The sequence below is a fragment of the Bos indicus genome, chromosome 5 (genome assembly GCF_029378745.1).
Source record: "Bos indicus isolate NIAB-ARS_2022 breed Sahiwal x Tharparkar chromosome 5, NIAB-ARS_B.indTharparkar_mat_pri_1.0, whole genome shotgun sequence".
Lineage (NCBI taxonomy): Eukaryota > Metazoa > Chordata > Mammalia > Artiodactyla > Bovidae > Bos > Bos indicus.
Window position 1 is genome coordinate 31529878 of NC_091764.1, and position 20552 is coordinate 31550429.

General features: G+C 40.0%; 1 protein-coding gene and 1 pseudogene across 1 annotated transcript; both read right to left on the reverse strand.

Moving 5' to 3' along the window:
* Positions 1-3106: 3106 nt before the first annotated feature.
* On the reverse strand, positions 3107-3949 carry LOC109558367 (olfactory receptor 8S1-like; annotated as a pseudogene).
* Positions 3950-10996: 7047 nt separating this feature from the next.
* Positions 10997-11935, reverse strand: LOC109558368 (olfactory receptor 8S1-like). Its single transcript, XM_019959808.2, has one exon. The coding sequence runs from the start codon at positions 11933-11935 to the stop codon at positions 10997-10999; it is 939 nt and encodes a 312-aa protein (XP_019815367.2).
* Between the last annotated feature and the right edge of the window lie 8617 nt (positions 11936-20552).

Below are 20552 nucleotides of genomic sequence, written 5' to 3' on the forward strand. Positions count from 1 at the left end.
TTTGGGTCATTTCCCAAATCTTGGTGAGGTCTTTTGAGAGGCTAGGTGGAAACAGAGATATCATGGGATGGTTCAGTTCAGTTCAGTTGCTCAGTCGTGTCTGATGCTTTGTCACCCCATGAATTGCAATGCGCCAGGCCTCCCTGTCCATCACCAACTCCCAGAGTTCACACAAACTCATGTCCATCGAGTCAGCGATGCCATCCAGCCATCTCATCCTCTGTCGTCCCCTTCTGCTCCTGCCCCCAATCCCTCCCAGCGTCAGAGGCTTTTCCAATGAGTCAACTCTTCGCATGAGGTGGCCAAAGTACTTGAATTTCAGCTTTAGCATCAGTCCTTCCAAAGAACACCCAGGGCTGATCTCCTTCAGAATGGACTGGTTGGATCTCCTTGCAGTCTAAGGGACTCTCAAGAGTCTTCTCCAACACCACAGTTCAAAAGCATAAATTCTTTGGTGATCAGCTTTCTTCACAGTCCAACTGTCACATCCATACATGACTACTGGAAAAATCATAGTGGTAGGGCTACAAAAAAGAAAGGAGGAGGCCACCAAAACAAGCCACTTCATCAAGGTTCCTTGAAAGTTTCTTAGGATTCCAGGGTTGGAAGAAAGAATCATTGACCCCTTCAGACCATATTTTGCTTGAGCATAGAGGAGGAAGAATTCCTTCCTCCCGTAATGTCCTCTTTGTTTATTCATGCAATAAATTCCTCAGGCCACATAAGCGTGCCAGTGCATGTGTAGACCTGGGTTTCCAATTCCTGTCTCTCATGAGTGTCCCTCTTCCTCATTCTTCTGACCCTTACTGAAGACTTCTCTTTCTTTCAGTTCAGTTCACTCGCTCAGTCGTGTCCAACTCTTTGCGACCCCATGAATCGCAGCACGCCAGGACTCCCTGTCCATCACCATCTCCCGGAGTTCACTCAGACTCATGTCCATCGAGTTGGTGATGCCATCCAGCCATCTCATCCTCTGTTGTCCCCTTTTCCTCCTGCCCCCAATCCCTCCCAGCATCAGAGTCTTTTCCAATGAGTCAACTCTTCACATGAAGTGGCCAAAGTACTGGAGTTTCAGCTTTAGCATCAGTCCTTCCAAAGAAATCCCAGGGCTGATCTCCTTCAGAATGGACTGGTTGGATCTCCTTGCAGTCCAAGGGACTCTCAAGAGTCTTCTCCAACACCACAGTTCAAAAGCATAGCAAAATTGCTGTCTGGGGAGGCCTTACAAATAGCTGTGAAAAGAAGAGAAGCAAAAAGCAAAGGAGAAAAGGAAAGATATAAGCATCTGAATGCAGAATTCCAAAGAATAGCAAGAAGAGATAAGAAAGACTTTTTCAGCGGTCAATGCAAAGAAATAGAGGAAAACAACAGAATGGGAAAGACTAGAGATCTCTTCAAGAAAAATAGAGATACCAAGGGGACATTTCATGCAAAGATGAGCTCGATAAAAGACAGAAATGGTATGGACCTAACAGAAGCAGAAGATATTAAGAAGAGGTGGCAAGAATACACAGAAGAACTGTACAAAAAAGATCTTCATGACCAAGATAATCACAATGGTGTGATCACTGATCTAGAGCCAGACATCCTGGAATGTGAAGTCAAGTGGGCCTTAGGAAGCATCACTATGAACAAAGCTAGTGGAGGTGATGGAATTCCAGTTGAGCTATTTCAAATCCTGAAAGATGATGCTGTGAAAGTGCTGCACTCAATATGCCAGCAAATTTGGAAAACTCAGCAGTGGCCACAGGACTGGAAAAAGTCAGTTTTCATCCCAATCCCAAAGAAAGGCAATGCCAAAGAATGCTCAAACTACCACACAATTGCACTCATCTCACACACTAGTAAAGTAATGCTCAAAATTCTCCAAGCCAGGCTTTAGGAATATGTGAACTGTGAACTTCCTGATGTACAAGCTGATTTTAGAAAAGGCAGAGGAACCAGAGATCAAATTGCAAACATCAACTGGATCATGGAAAAAGCAAGAGAGTTCCAGAAAAAACATCTATTTCTGCTTTATAGACTATGCCAAAGCCTTTGACTGTGTGGATCACAATAAACTGTGGAAAATTCTCTTTCTTTAATTTCCCCTTATTATTACCATTCTCCATTCTGGCTCATGTTCTCTCATCTGGTTAAACTGTCTTCCCTCTCATTCTCTCTTGCTCATGTTCTCTCTCTCTCTTGCCTGAAGCGGATCATATATACACGATTATTTGGTACACTAGGTAGCTTTCTGTTAGCTCTCAATCCCACGCTTGTCTTGTATACTTGGTTTTATATTACTAGGACTAGACCACTACAGAGGACATTTCCCAAGGACATTTCTATTACTGCTGGCTTCTGATTAGCCTCAGCCAGTAAGAAGTATGGGCAGAAACTAAAAGAGACAGCTAATATGGTTCTGATGGAGGAAAGGTACCGTCCCTTCAGTACTCCCAGCATCAGCGGCACTTTTCCATGCTCATGGCCTGCCACCTGGCCTCAGTACTTCCTCAGCACCTAACAGTGGTGCCCCCAGTGAGACAGCAGGGCTGAGCCATCCTCAGAGTGGATTCCTTCCCTTTTGCCACCAGTCAAAGGTGCCAGGAAAGGTACAGAGAATGGGTAACATCTGCTTAGCTTTAATAGCATACCCCCTCTCTCAGTAATTCCTGGCTTCTATATTTTCTCCAAATCCCTCTCCAATTTAAGCTCAATCCCAACCCTGAATCTAAAATTTATGACTCTTTATTATCAGTGACCTTGCCTCTTTTATTTCTAGTAAAACTCCCCCTATAAATCTCAGATTCAGATAAGAATTCAGGTTCTAGACAATTTTCTCAGTGCTAATCTCAATGGGAATATTTCATAAATAAAAAAGAGAATTAATCTGTACCAAATTATCTCAATCTCCTGGACTGCAATAATTAACTGATGCATTGCTTTGTCCCTGAGCAAATTGACTGAACAAAAACAGCAAGTAGCTCTTGGATTTTCTCAATAATTTCAAATGAAACAGGTTCTTGTCAGATATTTTGTCATATCTGTTATGAACTAAGAAAAGTTTTCCTCAACTTGTTATTCAAACATCTGATGAGATGCTTTTGCATTTCCCAGTCATTCCCTACCTGTTCTCTGCTGTCTGAAATGCTGTAAACCTTTTTGCCACATTCTTTTCAGAAGATTCTTTTACTTCCTTGTTCTTCAGGCTGTAGTCAAGGGGATTCACTAGGGGAGTGACCACACTGTACTGCAGGGAAAAAGTCAACTCCAGCAGGGAACTTAAGGTTGGCATGAGATAGCGAAGAAAAGCAGATCCATAGAAGAAGCTCACTGCAGTGAGGTGGGAAGAACAGGTAGAGAAGGCCTTCCTTCTGCCTGCAGCGGAGCTGATGTTCAGGATGGTGGAGACAATGCGGGCATATGAGAAGAAGACCAGGAGTAAAGTTCCAGAAGCATGCACAATGGTGGAGAACCCCAGGACTGAAAAGTTGATGGAGATATCAGAGCAAGAGAGAGAATAGAGATGGCAGCTCACAGCTGAAGTGAGGCATGACATGTGCTCCACAGAAGTCCAAGCTCAAAGTCATGAGGGTGTTAATGAGAGCATCCAGAAAGCCCAGTCTCCAGGAGAGCCATACTAGATCACATGTGAACATAGCTGTTTACTCATCAGCTGGCCATAGAGCAAAGGGTGACAGATGGCAGTGTAGTGGTCATAAGCCATGACAGAGAGCATGAAGATTTCCATCCCTGCCATGGAAAACACAAAAAAAGCCTGGGCAAGGCAACCTTCTACTGAAATTGATTTCTTCTGAGATGGGAGATTCTCTAGCATCTTGGGCACAGTGACTGAAGTTAAACAAAGATCCAGGAAAGAGAGGTGACTGAGGAAGAAGTACATGGGTGAATGGAGGTATGATTCCATCCTGATGACAGTCATCATCATCAGATTCCCTATCAGGGTTAGGAGGTTCTGTAATGGTGCTATGGTTTCCTAAAGCCATGAGAGAAGGTGTTCCACTGGAATGAAAGTAGAAGGAAGTGTGAAGTATTCACCTCCTCTTCATGCCATCTCAGAGTTCTTATTTCATTCCATGCACACATATGTCTCTCTTCAGCCTGCTCATCTTTTACAAGGAGTTAAAAAAGAAGTCTTCCTCCTTTCCCCAAATTCTTCTTTGACTCAATTGCCAGCTATTTAACTCCTGGAAACATGAGCCAGTCCATCTATCTATGTTCTTTCCCTTTGTGGCTCCTCTACCAAAATAGCTCTGGAGAACTTTAATTTTTCAGTCTAGTCTATGACTAACTGGTTTCATCTTGAACTATCCCTTGTGATTTTTTTTTTTTTTCCAGCTGTACTGCATGGCTTGCAGGATCTTAGTTCCTTGACCAGGGATTGAATTCACACCCTCTGCAGTGAAAATGCAGAGTCCTAACCACTGGACCCCTAGGAAATTCCCTACCATCCCTTGCTTTTATTCTGTAACACTACTGGTCAAAACCAGTAAACCCGGGTGGTTCTGGTATGCCCCCAGTTGCAGAATCAGGGCACCAATTGTCAGATTGTATTTATTCTGGTGACCTCATTACTCTTCTATTCTCTGCCTTCAACTGATAGTCTTTGAAATTTTTTCTCTTTAAATTTTGACCCAAATCCCATTGCTCTTGAATATTCACTATAATTTCTACCTCCTCCCTTATATATGTCTTCCTTCTCTTCCTGCACAGATTATAGAAAAGAATGATATCTGTCATTTTGTGTGTGTGTGTGTGTCAGTTATGTCTAGGTATTATCAAACATTTAGCTTTCCCTCTACTGGAAGATCACAACAAAACTATAAGTGCTGAATTATCTCAAATTTTAGAAGAAGGAAATTCAATCTGAAAATTTTGCAGTAACTTGCTGCTATTGAAAGAGTAAGTGAGTGGGTAAGATTTACATTCATACAGAGTCGGACACGACTGAAGCAACTTAGCAGCAGCAGCAGGTCTATGAAGCTATCATTATCTTTGATTTTTATGTTCTGACCAGCTGATATCCATTTTCTTAAACCTGTTTACTTATCTCCACTCTGTGTTCTCTTTTACTCCTTATTCTGTAAACTCTTTCAACCTTCGTTTGGATATCTATTGCTCTGGTTTTCAGCAGAATGTGTGAGTACTATTTCCTTTTTCTCCAAGCATATTGCTTGCTTATGGAGAACAGATTTGGTATTCAACCATCTTAATTATCTTAAATTTTGAACTATAGCAGAATGAGAGGCATATGATGGGTCCTCAATATTTGTTGAATGTAGAAATAATGAAACTGGTTTAGAAGATATTGTGTGTGCTTTGTTTGAGGAATACCCGCCTCCTCCCTGCCCTCCCCCATACCAGTGTGATCTCTGGTTTCAGAAATAAACAACTTGAGGATGACTGGGAAGTTGTAAAGAAAAGGAAGGCTCTGTGGGGTTTTGTGATTGCAGAGGACTTACTTTCTATTGTACTAGCTGGCACCTAAAGATTCATTCCCTCTGAGGAGTACCTACTAGCTCATTTTGGGCCACATTCAGAAGGTTGCTTAAAAACATGACAATTATTCATCTATCCATCAGATAATTTATTGATCAGTTACTAATTTGTTTAGTCACTTAATATTTCATTTGTCCACTCCATTTTCCATCCTGTCAATTCAGCAAGGAAACCATCTGTTTCATTCAGTTATGCATTATTTCATCAGTTCTGTCATATATCTAATTACTCAAAGTATTATAGATTTATTTTGTGCTAGGCTTACTTACAATTGATTGGGCAAAAAGACCTTGCTTAACCTTTACTGAATTGTTGTGTCAATACACTTATTTGTCCTGTTTTTCCAGTTACATTTTCCCAGAATCCAGGGTTGAGTTCTTGCACTGCTTAATTTCTTTGTAGCCAGCGTGAAATCTCAGACTCTGTTCTGTCATGAGTGCTCTTTCCTGGTATGATAATTCCTCACTGAAATCTGGATCTGTCAACTAGAACTGGGAATCAACTTCGAATTTCCCAAGCTTTCACGCTGGGAATCTCACCAAAGTCTCAGTTGTTCTTGCCCAAAGAACTTACCAGAGTAGATTCAATTCTTGCTGGGCTAGCCAATGCCCTGCTTTTCCTAAATTTCCTTTATTTTTCTATTTCTGTTTAGACAAGTTCTTATACTTTCACCCCTTATCAGAACCCATATTGAAATTACCTCTTGATTCTATCTGGTGAGTAAGTTGTAGTCCAACATGGTGACCTAAATTAATATTTACTCTTCAGTAAAGATGAATAATGGAATGATAACCAAATGGAAAAGTCAATTTTTCCTGTCTTTGAGTTTGTAAAATCTTACAGAAATAAACAATTCTTTGTGTTCTTCAGTAGCAAAGTGGTCAATCCAGTCCATTCACTTTAACTGGAAAATTTCTCAAAATTTGTAATTTACTTTCCAATTTTGGTCAGACACAGTTTGGCCACATTTGCTCCACATTTATTCTCCAGTTTTCCATATTTACTCTCACTGTAGACCTAGTTACTATCCAAGTTTTATTTCCAGCACTCAGCCTGAGATAACTCTAGGATATCCAAAGGACTTTGGAGAAACCGTGAAAGATCCAATATTTGAAAACCTCTGTCTTCTGCTAACATCTCACAAAGCCCATCAGCAAGGCAAGTGGAAGCCCAAGTTGTAAGATTCTATGATTTTCTCCCTCTGACTCCCAACATAGATCCTCTGACTGTGAGCATGCAAAGACAGAACTTCATTTCAACCTTGCAGTGAAAGTTATATACTAATTTCAAATTCTTGTCACTTACCTTGAAAGGGAACACAGTGGCTTCAATTCACATTAAAGTTGAATGCTTATTTTGAAATTCAGAAAAAGGTAGAGAGAAGTTTTGATGCTTACATAGAGAAGAGGGGAAGATAAGAACATAAAGCTCAAGGTGATTCTCTTAATAGAAATGTGCTATTTACCAATTCGCTGGGTAACTGTGTGTGAGCACTTCTTAAAATAGGTCAGCTCTTAATATCTTATAAATGTTCATGTCAGATATTATCTTAAAGAGAAGAAGAGCAAGATATTGCATTTCTGGATCACTGAAGAATAATAAAAAATAATTATCACTTTCTACCGTATTATTTTTTACTTGTGTTTACACTACTGTGAATTCATTTTACTTAAATTAACATTTGCCTAAATTTAAAATTCAACAAATTCAGAAAGCAAAAGAACATAAATGCCATTATAAATTATTAATTCATTTATATCCAATGATTTTACATCATTCCCAAAAAGATATTCTAAGAAAACAGTCTCCAGATTTATCTACTAAGTATATGTGAAGGTTGCTCAGTTGTGTCTGACTCTTTGTGACTCCATGGGCTGCAGCCCACCAGGCTCCTCTGTCCATGGAATTCTCCAGGCAAGAACACTGGAGTGGGCTGCCACTTCCTTCTCCAGGCTACTAAGTGGAATCACACACAAAATATCCACTAATTACATTAATGACTGGATGGACAGCTTAATGAAAATAGAAAGAGAGACAAGTATAGAGTTGGAAGGCAGAAATGGTCTGGGTAACAATTATTGGAAATATAAGAAAGTCAGAAGAGTATACGGAATATGGGTATCCCAAGCACAACTTGAAAAGGACAGAAGTGGAAAATGAGAGAAGGGATGGAGGACATGTGGTTTGTATTCATGGAAGACAGACTTTGCATACCTTAATATTCTCCTTATAAGCTTCACCGGATCCTGCTCTTCCTGGTCTCCTTTAACCATGAATTTTGTTAATGACCAGAATATTGTTGATGACTAAGGTGCTTAATAATAGCAGAAAGGTGAACTATTTTTAGCACATGTATTTAGAGTCTAAAAGAAGGAGGAGGATGTCAGGCTACTAAAGTTTATCAACTATGTTATGCTTTTTCCTATTCCTCCCCAGAATGGGGCTCTTCAGGCTCTTGCTTTAAGCTCCCCAGATCAATGCAGATCACATAACCAGTTTGTGCTTAACTCTAAAAAGCATAGATAGGATTTATTTGGTAGATGCTAAGAGCTTCAAAGGAGAGAGACACCCATGAAGTTCTTAGTGTGTGAAACTCAGACTGCAGCACAAGGAAAAGATGATGGGAGAACTTAAGATAAAAGAAAGTGCTTGAGAAAGCCAGGTGCAGAAGGCTGGAGAAGGAAAAGAAAACAGAAGCTGAAAGTCCCAGGTGGGAATGAAGGAAAATTTTAGAGAAATTGTAGAGGTCTGGGTTTTTGTGGCATAAAGCTCATCTTTTGAGTCTAGTCTCACTGTGTAATAAGAAGTCATCTTTGGTCAGGTGACCACTACTCACAGGGAAATCAATAATTCTTCAGGTGAATTCCATAAAGTGTACATGTTAGGTTTTCTATTTACAAATATCACAAGGGAGAGAAAACTGACTAACTCAGGTGAAGAAGTTGAAAGCTGCCTTGGTCCTGCCACTTTCAAATTCTGACAGGAGCACAGGAGAAATTTCTCTCATGTCATCCCAAGCCAATTCACAGAAGCTATTCTTCATTTAACACTCTTGTGAGTCTATATACCAGGCAAAGAATATCAGTGAAGCAAGTGATTTTCAGATAGAATCTAGCCGAAGGGAAGCCAGAGAAGCTGGTGGAGCTGATGAAACTTAGCAGTGCAAGAGAGCTGTAGTCCCTGAGGTCAAATCTGAAGCCAAATTTTGAACTTAGAAGAGTGAAGGCTGTAGAACTCTTAGGTGAATCTCACAAATATAAGCTATAGAACTTTATGATTGAAGTTCTTACTGTAAACCCTGGAATAGTGTGGGTTTTAAAAGCAGGCAAGCTGAGGAACTTACCTAGCAGTCCGGCAGTTAAGACTCTGTGCTTCCCCTGCAGAGGGTGTGGGTTCAAGGGAACTAAGATCCCACATGTCTTGAGGTGTGGCTAAGAAAAGAAAAGTAGGCAAGCTGAGAAGTCTTTGCCTATTGGCCACTTAAACTGGAGGGATACTTTATTAGGAAATTATCAAGGAAGGTGTTTAGCAAGATGTAATTCACCTGACAGCTCACTTTCCCATATTCACAAGAAACTGTAGTTTTTGTGTGTGTGTGTGTGTGAATTTATTTATTTTAATTGGAGGCTAATTACTTTATAATATTGTATTGGTTTTGCCATACATCAACATGCATCCGCCAAGGGTGTACACATGTTCCCCATCCTGAACCCCCCTCCCACCTCCCTTCCCATACCATCCCTCTGGGTCATCCCAGTGCACCAGCCCCAAGCTTCCTGTATCCTGCATTGAACCTGGACTGGCGATTCATTTCTTATATGATATTATACATGTTTTAATGCCATTCTCCCAAATCATCTCCCCTGTCCCTCTCCCACAGAGTCCAAAAGACTGTTCTATACATCTGTGTCTCTTTTGCTGCCTCGCATACAGGGTTGTTGTTGCTGCTGCTAAGTCACTTCAGTTGTGTCCGACTCTGTGCGACCCCATAGACGACAGCCCACCAGGCTCCCCCGTCCCTGGGATTCTCCAGGCAAGAACACTGGAATGGGTTGCCATTTCCTTCTCCAATGCATGAAGTGGAAAAGTGAAAGTGAAGTCGCTCAGTCCTGTCCGACCCTCAGCGACCCCATGGACTGCAGCCCACCAGGCTCCTCCATCCATGGGACTTCCCAGGCAAGAGTACCAGAGTGGGGTGCCATTGCCTTCTCCGAGGGTTGTTGTTACCATCTTTCTAAATTCCATATATATGCATTAGTATACTGTATTGGTGTTTTTCTTTCTGGCTTACTTCACTCTGTATAATAGGCTCCAGTTTCATCCATCTCATTAGAACTGATTCAAATGTATTCTTCTTCATTTTACAGTTATTTAGATGATTGCAAAATACAGATTAAACAAAGCAGAAGCAGCATGAGAATTGATTTATGTCTTACAGGTCTTATGTCTTATAGGTACCAATGAATTATGTGAGATTGATGCAGTGCCTTAAAACCAGCAAACCATAAGCCCCTACACAGTGACCAGTTGTTTGACAGCTGAGAGGTGAGGGACAAAGATGGTTTCAGGACTCCTCTGTCATAAGATCAAATTATTTGTCTAAGGCACATTGCCTACACTCTACACGGGGAAGATCTTGATGAGATCAGCTAATTGGAGAATATGCAAGTCTGAATAATGACTATGTGAGAAATAAAGTTTCTAGAGCCACAGCACCTCCTTATAGCCTCTTACACTGGTGATTTGGCCAGCACTATGCACATACATGAGGGCTTTCTTGATAGCTCAGTTGGAAAAGAATCCACCTGCAATGCAGGAGACCCTGGTTTGATTCCTGAGTCGGTAAGATCCACTGGAAAAGGGATAGGCTACCCACTCCAGTATTCTGGCCTGGAGAATTCCATGAACTGTATAGTCCATGGGATTGCAAAGAGTTGGACTTGACTGAGCAACTTTCACTTTCACTTTTCACTGCACATACATGAGTTCTTAGAAATTTTATCCGAGTCTGAGCTCCATCTCTATACATTCATTGTCTCTCTGCAGAGCTTTTAGCTTTTTAAGCCTGTCTTCTACGGCCACCCAGTTGGACTTCTTTTATTTTCAACCCTCTACCCTTACCTATGACTTTTTTCTCTTAAAGATCCAGGACCCTACATTCTTATCAAATGTATGGCTTTTAGCATATTCTCCAGTTAGTAAAAATAATGATAGATTCATGAAACTAATAATTTTACTAAAACAGATGTTTCAGAATGAGAAAAATGGATCAATTTGTTCATAACAAAGTTTTCTAGACAAGGTGATTATTTTAAAAGAAAATAAAGGGAGCTTTCCTTCCTATAACTTTATGCCATTCTCTCATGTATTTCTAATGTAGGTTGTAGCATCTGACGCTGTGAGTACTCAAGAGTGCTCCTTACTACTGCAAACTCACCTAATGTCCTTTTCTATGCAGATTTATTCCAGTTCTTCACTATCCTATATTTTCATTTCAGCACCTGATATGCTGCAAATACTTTTCCAAAGTTCTTTTCAGAGCCACCTTCACCTCCTTGTTTTTCAGACTGTAAATGAGGGGATTCAGCATGGGCGTGATGACAGTATACTGCACAGAGAAGATCAGTTCTGCAGGGGATCCTGAATTTGGCATAAGATGGCGGAGCAAACCTGAGCCAAAGTACAGTGTCACTGCAGTGAGGTGGGAAGAGCAGGTGGAGAAGGCCTTGCTTCTGCCTGAGGTAGAGCTGATGCTCAGGATGGCGGTGATAATGTGGGCATAGGATAGGGAGACCAAAAGGAAGGTTCCCAGCCCATGCAGCAGAGTGGAACAGAGCAAGGCAATGAGGTTTCTGGAGATATCAGAGCAGGACAGGGAGAGGAGAGAGGGCATTTCACAGCTGTAGTGAGGGATGATTTTGGCCTCACAGAAGATCATGTTCACAGCTAGGAAGATGTTGATGAGTGCGTCCAGAAAGCCCAGGCCCCACGAGCCCCACACAAGCTGAATGTACAGCTTTTTACTCATGATCTGTCCATAGAGTAGAGGGTGGCAGATCGCAGCATAGCGGTCATAGGCCATCACTGAGAGCAGACAGGCTTCGGTCCCTGCAGCAACAAACACAAAGAAGACCTGAGCTAGGCAGCCCTCTACCGATATTGTTTTCCTTCGAGATAGGAGGTTCTCCAACATCTTGGGCACTGTGACTGAAGAGAAGCAGATATCAACGAAAGAGAGGTGGCTCAGGAAGAAGTACATGGGCATGTGGAGGTGGGAATCAGCCTTGATCACCAGCAACATCATCAAGTTCCCCATTATTGCCAGAAGGTAAATCCCCAGGAATAGCACAAAGAGCAGAGCCTGGGTGTGAGGGTTGGCAGACAGTCCGAGGAGGATGAACTCTGTGACAGTGCTGTGGTTCCTCAAGTCCATTTACAAAGGCCTTTCCCTAGAAATAATATAAACAGGCATGGGAGCCAAAAGTCTTTTTCCCCAGACCTCTCCCCTCCCCTGATAACAGGGGGTTTTCCTCGGTGACCTCAGGCTACACTGGAATTTTTCCATTGTATTTGTCCTCTGTTCATATCACCATTATTTGTAAATGTTTTTGCTTTCTATTATGACCTCAGTTTGTGTCAATCACTTGAAACAAAAAGATGATCAAGATATGATATCCATTGAAGAATATGCATATGAAGAGTAAATATATAACTGTAATTACTACAATGGGAACTCAAATTGAGATTTAGTGAGGGCCAATAATGACATTACATTGAGTAAATTTGACAATATCCTTAAGAAAGCAATATGATTGCACTTGGAAAATGTTTCTGACAAAGATTCAGTTTGCATGAACATGAAGTTTGTATTCAAAGGCTCAGAGAAAAATCAAGTTATATTTGGTTTAACATAATGGCAACCTGCTCCAGTATTCTTGCCTGGAAAATTCCATGAATAGAAGAACCTGGTGGGTGACTGAGTAACCGAGCACAAAATCAGATCTAAGATGCTGACACCTAGGGAATAAATGGGCATCAGAGATAGTGGCTAAAAATGTGGGCTCCTGCATCAGACTAGGTTCAAATTTCAGCTCTACCTCTAATTAGGTACATGACTTTGTACATGATGCATAAAACTCCTTGCTTGGATTTCCTTATGTTTAAAATGAAAATTAATAACAGTACTAAGAAAGGTTCTAGGATTAAATATGAGATTATATATAAAGTTCTTAAAAAGCATCTACTCCTAACTGTCCATTACTGCTATTATTTGAGATTGTAAGTCTAGGCAAAAGTCACCTAAATTCTCACATATGGTGAAGCTCTGTTAAAGACTAAAGTTGTTTCTGTTAATACTGCTATTATACTTAACTTTACATACCTGTATATACTTTATATACATTATATACCTTTACCAAGAGAAGTGTATGAACACAGTTGTAAAGTAAATTTTAGAATTATTTTGGAGGAGAGAAATTTGTAGTTACTGTGGGTACTTTCACTCAGAAAGGAGGAAATAAAAGTATTTCCACTATCTATCTATCTATATATATATATATATACACACATATATACATATATATATATTTATATAAGTATTTTCTACTGTAAGTATAGCTGTAATACTAAAGAGATGACTGGGGAAAAAAAGTGGGTGGGACTCAGTGTGAATCCCTGGGCCCACCTGGAGGAGCATTATTGGGTTGGATGTGTTCCCAGGTCAGGTTAAAATCTCTAGGAAAGTCAGCAAGAGGAGTGCTTGAGAGGTTTCATGCTGCAGGAAAGAGTAGCAGCCAGGAAAGAGGACTCTGCCCAGTACCACACATTCTGGACCTCCCTCCAATACAGTGTAGCAAACAGGTTTGGAAATTAATCCTGTAGGACAGTAAGAGTTTGACTCAGAGCTCTTACCTTCTGTTGGAAATACCCACTGCAGCTACTGTCTCTCCCTTAGGAGGAAATCTCTACCCATTTTTTCTGCTCACATTCAGAGGCCTGTTTAAAATAGGAATAGAACATTCACTCATATTCCTCTTTTGCAGATATTTAGATATTAGATGAACTTTTGTCTTTCGTCCTTAGAAACTGTCCTCACTCTCCATATCCCAAATTTCTCCTCCATGGCCAGATTCTGTTTATGTCTCTCGACTCTGTTTCTTATAAGTCTTTGGGTCTTGATTACAACAAGGCTCTTTTCGCCTGAATGCTGAATAGTTTCCAGTGATTTCCAGCTTTGTCCTCACACCTGGAAGTCTGGTCTTCGGTTACCCACAGGACTCATTGAGGTGGCTCAGTCAGTTTCCTGGTCCTGTCCATTCCCAGCAAGTCCAAAGCTCGGCCAAAGGGAAGTTCTGATTCCTACTCATTAACTCCTTAGCCATAAACCCACCTCAGAATCCTCCCCACTTCCCCAAAGCAGATTACCTGTACATCCTGTTGGAGAAGGCACTCTGCTTTCCAATGTGACTGCAGAACTTTTATTTAGATTCATCTATTAAGAAGGAAGATGATTCATCTACCAAGAAAAGTGGTTTATATGTCTTTTATCGTGGGAGAATTTATAAAATCCCAGTGATGATATGTTTCACTGAATTCTACACTAATAAACTTATATGGCCAGAGAGCAGTTTTCTTTCAGTGGGTCTCAAATACACCTTAGTTTTCTTTGTGTCCAGTATCACATCCCAGCCACACATAGTATTATTTGAGTTTAACCATTCCACAGAGCAGCTACGTTTAGGCAGTTGGCTGGTTTGATTCCTTGCCCTTGGCAGCCTAGGAGGTGGTAAGGGCACAGCTTTTATATCACATAGTCACCATCTGAAGTTGGACTTAGTTTTCAAGAACTGTTTTCAACACTAAGTTTTGTAAAGACCAAGGGGGATCTCTTAGGTGTGGCCTTTGGAATGTCTAGGTGACGCAATGACCTTTAAATATTAATTCTAAAATCACCTGAGCTAGTGGGAGTTAGAAATAAGAATGGCCAAAGGGGTATTTATCTGAATCCCCAAGCAGGAAAGGAATAGTTTACAAGTGACACTCCAACGGCTGTCTTCTCTCTGGCGAAATCACCTCCAGTTAAACTTGCTGTGTAAAAGTATTTTGTTCAATTAAGTAAAAAGACAAAAAATAAGGACAATCATTTTCTTAAACTGTTCTAATTTTATTTACTTTGATAGATCCAATTTGTGTGCTCCCATGTTTGGGAGCATTTAGGGAAATGCTTGTTAATAAGTTTATTATAGTCTTAAGTAAGAATAGTCTCATATAAACCAAAATTTCTATGTGTTTGTTACAGTGAATTAAAAAGTTTTCATTCAAACTAGACTTTTGTGACCTGATAATTATTCCCTACTGTCACTTGCCAATTAAACTAGTAAGCAAAAGAAATATAATAGATATTTGGGATAATTAAATTTACTTTTTTTAAAACATTTAATTTTTTATTAATCTATACGGAATTCTAATTTTATGTTTATTTATTTTCTCTTTACAACCTTTGTTCTTATATGTCTCTAAGACTATTCATGTATGTTGTTCAATTGCTCAGTTGTCGCTGACTCCTTGCAGCCCCATAGACTGCGGCATGCCAGGCTTCCCTGTCCATCACCAACTCCCAGAGTTTACTCAAACTCATGTCCATTGAGTCGGTGATGCCATCCAACCATTTCGTCCTCTGTCATCCCTTTCTCATCCTGCCTTCAATCTTTCCCAGGATCAGGGTCTTTTCAAATGAGTCAACTCTTCACATCAGGTGGCCAAAGTATTGGAGTTTCAGCTTCAGCGTCAGTCCTTCCAATGAATATTCAGGATTGATTTCCTTTAGGATTGACTGGTTTGATCTCCCTGCAGTCCAAGGGACACTCAAGAGTCTTCTCCAACACCACAGTTTGAAAGCATCTGTTCTTAAGTGCTCAGCCTTGTTTATGGTCCAAAATCATATCCATACATGACTACTGCAAAAACCATAGCTTTGACTAGATGGACCTTTGTTGGCAAAGTAATGTCTCTGCTTTTTAATATGCTGTCTAGAGTTGTTATAACTTTTCTTTCAAAGAGCTGCTGCTGCTGCTGCTGCTAAGTCGCTTCAGTCGTGTCCGACTCTGTGCAACCCCATAGACGGTAGCCCACCAGGCTCCCCCGTCCCTGGGATTCTCCAGCAAGAACACTGGAGTGGGTTGCCATTTCCTTCTCCAATGCATGAAAGTGAGAAGTGAAAGTGAAGTTGCTCAGTTGTCTCCGACTCTTAGCGACCCCATGGACTGCAGCCCACCAGGCTCCTCCATCCATGGGAATTTCCAGGCAAGAGTACTGGAGTGGGGTGGCACCGTTAAATTTCATGGCTGCAGTAACCATCTGCATTGATTTTGGAGTCCAAGAAAAGGAGATGCAATTTAAACCACAATGAGATACTATTATACACAGACCAGAATCTGTTGTTTGTCCATTTAAAATTATTATTTAAACTGTATCTTCTTTTACAACTAAATTACTTAACATAATAACAAAAATTAAGTTACTAATACTTCAAAAATAAAGAGATAAAATGTGTAAAAATTATATTTAAATGAGAAACATCATCACGAACTGGTCACATTAAAAGAGTTCCTCTCACTGAGGAAGGAAAAAATACCTTGCATCTAGTAGCCATCGGACTGCAGCCACTCCTTACACTGAGCCCTGAGGAAACTCAGGATGTGAAAACACAGGATACTGGCTACAGATAATTAAGGTGCTTATCAAAGAAATGATTTTAGTGAGCCCAGGCTCTTGCATCTTCCCAACATAGAAAAGTGCTGAATTCCTTTACTTAAGATATATATATAGATATATATATATATATATATATATATTTTTTTTTTTTTTTTAATTAACAATAATCTTTTGGTATTCAGACTCAGTTCAGTTCAGTTCAGTTCAGTCGTGTCCGACTCTTTGTGATTCCATGAACGGCAGCACGCCAGGCCTCCCTGTCCATCACCAACTCCCGGAGTTTACTCAAACTCATGTCTATCGAATAATTTGTGAATAAATAGTAAATAATTCAATAACATCTGCCTACCCATTGTATAATTGTACCACTTCTTGATGACCCCTTTTCATCCATTTCCATCCTCTGCACTTTGCAGAACTGTTCTAGCCTCTCACTAGCTGCCCATTCTACAATAACAATGTACTCAAAAAGATGCTTATTAAATTCCTTTTCTCTAATAATAAATTTTGTCTATAAGCAATTTATAGATTCAATGCAATCCCTATCAAGCTACCAACAGTATTCTTCTCAGAGCTAGAACAAATAATTTCACAATTTGTATGGAAATACAAAAAACCTCGAATAGCCAAAGCTATCTTGAGAAAGAAGAATGGAACTGGAGGAATCAACCTGCCTGACTTCAGGCTCTATTACAAAGCCACAGTTATCAAGACAGTATGGTACTGGCACAAAGACAGAAATATTGATCAATGTAACAAAATAGAAAGCCCAGAGATAAATCCACGCACCTATGGACACCTTATCTTTGACAAAGGAGGCAAGAATATACAATGGATTAAAGACAATCTCTTTAACAAGTGGTGCTGGGAAAACTGGTCAACCACTTGTAAAAGAATGAAACTAGAACACTTTCTAATACCATACACAAAAATTAAACTCAAAATGGATTAAAGATCTCAACGTAAGACCAGAAACTATAGAACTCCTAGAGGAGAACATAGGCAAAACACTCTCCGACATACATCACAGCAGGATCCTCTATGACCCACCTCCCAGAATATTGGAAATAAAAGCAAAAATAAACAAATGGGACCTAATTAAACTTAAAAGCTTCTGCACAACAAAGGAAACTATTAGCAAGGTGAAAAGACAGCCTTCAGAATGGGAGAAAATAATAGCAAACGAAGCAACCGACAAACAACTAATCTCAAAAATATACAAGCAACTCCTACAGCTCAACTCCAGAAAAATAAATGACCCAATCAAAAAATGGGCCAAAGATCTAAATAGACATTTCTCCAAAGAAGACATACAGATGGCTAACAAACACATGAAAAGATGCTCAACATCACTCATTATCAGAGAAATGCAAATCAAAACCACTATGAGGTACCATTTCACACCAGTCAGAATGGCTGCGATCCAAAAGTCTACAAGCAATAAATGCTGGAGAGGGTGTGGAGAAAAGGGAACTCTCTTATACTGTTGGTGGGAATGCAAACTAGTACAGCCACTATGGAGAACAGTGTGGAGATTCCTTAAAAAACTGGAAATAGAACTGCCTTATGATCCAGCAATCCCACTGCTGGGCATACACACTGAGGAAGCCAGAAGGGAAAGAGACACGTGTACCCCAATGTTCATTGCAGCACTGTTTATAATAGCCAGGACATGGAAGCAACCTAGATGCCCATCAGCAGATGAGTGGATAAGAAAGCTGTGGTACATATACACAATGGAGTATTACTCAGCCATTAAAAAGAATACATTTGAATCAGTTCTAATGAGATGGATGAAACTGGAGCCCATTATACAGAGTGAAGTAAGGCAGAAAGAAAAACACCAATACAGTATACTAACACATATATATGGAATTTAGAAAGATGGAAACAATAACCCTGTGTACGAGACAGGAAAAGAGACACTGATGTATAGATCAGTCTTATGGACTCTGTGGGAGAGGGAGAGGGTGGGGAGATTTGGTAAAATAGCATTGAAACATGTATAATATCATGATTGAAACGAGTCACCAGTCCAGGTTCGATGCACGGTACTGGAGGCTTGGGGCTGGTGCACTGGGACGACCCAGAGGGAGGGGAGGGGAGGGAGGAGGGTGGAGCGTTCAGGATGGGGAACGCGGGTATACCTGTGGCGGATTCATTTCGATATTTGGCAAAACGAATACAATATTGTAAAGTTTAAAAATAAAATAAAATTAAAAAAGTAATAAAATCAAACCAGTCAATCCTAAAAAAAAATCAATCCTGAACATTCATTGGAAGGACTGATGATGAAGCTGAAACTCCAATACTTTGGCCACTTGATATGAAAGGCTGACTCATTAGAAGAGACCCTGATGCTGGGAAAGATTGAAGGGTGGAGGAGAAAGTGAATGACAGAGGATGAGATGGTTGAATGGCATCACAGACTAAACGGACATGAGTTTGAGCAAGCTCTGGGAACTGGTGATGGACAGCGAAGCCTGGTGTGCTACAGTCCATGTGGTTGCAAAGAGTTGGACATGACTGAGCGACTGAACTGAACTGATTGAATAATAAAATAATAAATAATAAATTTTACCAAATGTATTGATTTGGTAATATCACAAATTTTGCATAGAAACATATTATACCTTTTAATATCTTGACATTTTTTCCCTTGGCATTTGATTAACTTCAAGATAATTAAATTATTGATTTTACACATACATTTTCTCCTAGATGTCAGTTCAGTCCATTCACTCAGTCGTGTCCGACTCTTTGTAACCCCATGAACTGCAGCATTCCAGGCCTCCCTGTCCATCACCAACTCCCGGAGTTTGCTCAAACTCATGTCCATTGAGTCGGTGATGCCATCCAGCCATCTCAACCTCTGCCGTCCCCTTCTCCTCCTGCCCACAATCCCTCCCAGCATCAGAATCTTTTCCAACGAGTCATCTCTTCACATGAGGTGGCCAAAGTATTGGAGTTTCAGCTTTAGAATCAGTCCTTCCAATGAACACCCAGGATTGATCTCCTTTAAAATGGACTGGCTGAATGGATACAAAAACAAGACCCCTACATATGTTGTCTACAAGAGACCCACCTCAAAACAGGGGACACATACAGACTGAAAGTGAAGGGCTGGAAAAAGATTTTCCATGCAAATAGGGACCAAAAGAAAGCAGGAGTAGCAATACTCATATCAGATAAAATAGACTTTAAAACAAAGGCTGTGAAAAGAGACAAAGAAGGTCACTACATAATGATCAAAGGATCAATCCAAGAAGAAGATATAACAATTATAAATATATATGCACCCAACATGGGAGCACCACAGTATGTAAGACAAATGCTAACAAGTATGAAAGGAGAAATTAACAATAACACAATAATAGTGGGAGACTTTAATACCCCACTCACACCTATGGATAGATCAACTAAACAGAAAATTAACAAGGAAACACAAACTTTAAATGATACAATAGACCAGTTAGACCTAATTGATATCTATAGGACATTTCATCCCAAAACAATGAATTTCACCTTTTTCTCAAGCGCACATGGAACCTTCTCCAGGATAGATCACATCCTGGGCCATAAAGCTAGCCTTGGTAAATTCAAAAAAATAGAAATCATTCCAAGCATCTTTTCTGACCACAATGCAGTAAGATTAGATCTCAATTACAGGAGAGAAACTATTAAAAATTCCAACATATGGAGGCTGAAAAACACGCTGCTGAATAACCAACAAATCACAGAAGAAATCAAAAAAGAAATCAAAATTTGCATAGAAACGAATGAAAATGAAAACACAACAACCCAAAACCTGTGGGACACTTTAAAAGCAGCCCTAAGGGGAAAGTTCATAGCAATACAGGCACACCTCAAGAAACAAGAAAAAAGTCAAATAAATAACCTAACTCTACACCTAAAGCAACTTGAAAAGGAAGAAATGAAGAACTCCAGGGTTAGGAGAACGAAAGAAATCTTAAAAATTAGAGCAGAAATAAATGCAAACGAAACAAAAGAGACCATAGCAAAAATCAACAAAACCAAAAGCTGGTTCTTTGAAAGGATAAATAAAATTGACAAACCATTAGCCAGACTCATCAAGAAACAAAGGGAGAAAAATCAAATCAATAAAATTAGAAATGAAACTGGAGAGATCACAACAGACAACAAAGAAATACAAAGGATCATAAGAGACTACTATCAACAATTATATGCCAATAAAATGGACAACGTGGAAGAAATGGACAAATTCTTAGAAAAGTACAATCTAAAACTCGACCAGGAAGAAATAGAAAATCTTAACAGACCCATCATAAGCATGGAAATTGAAACTGTAATCAAAA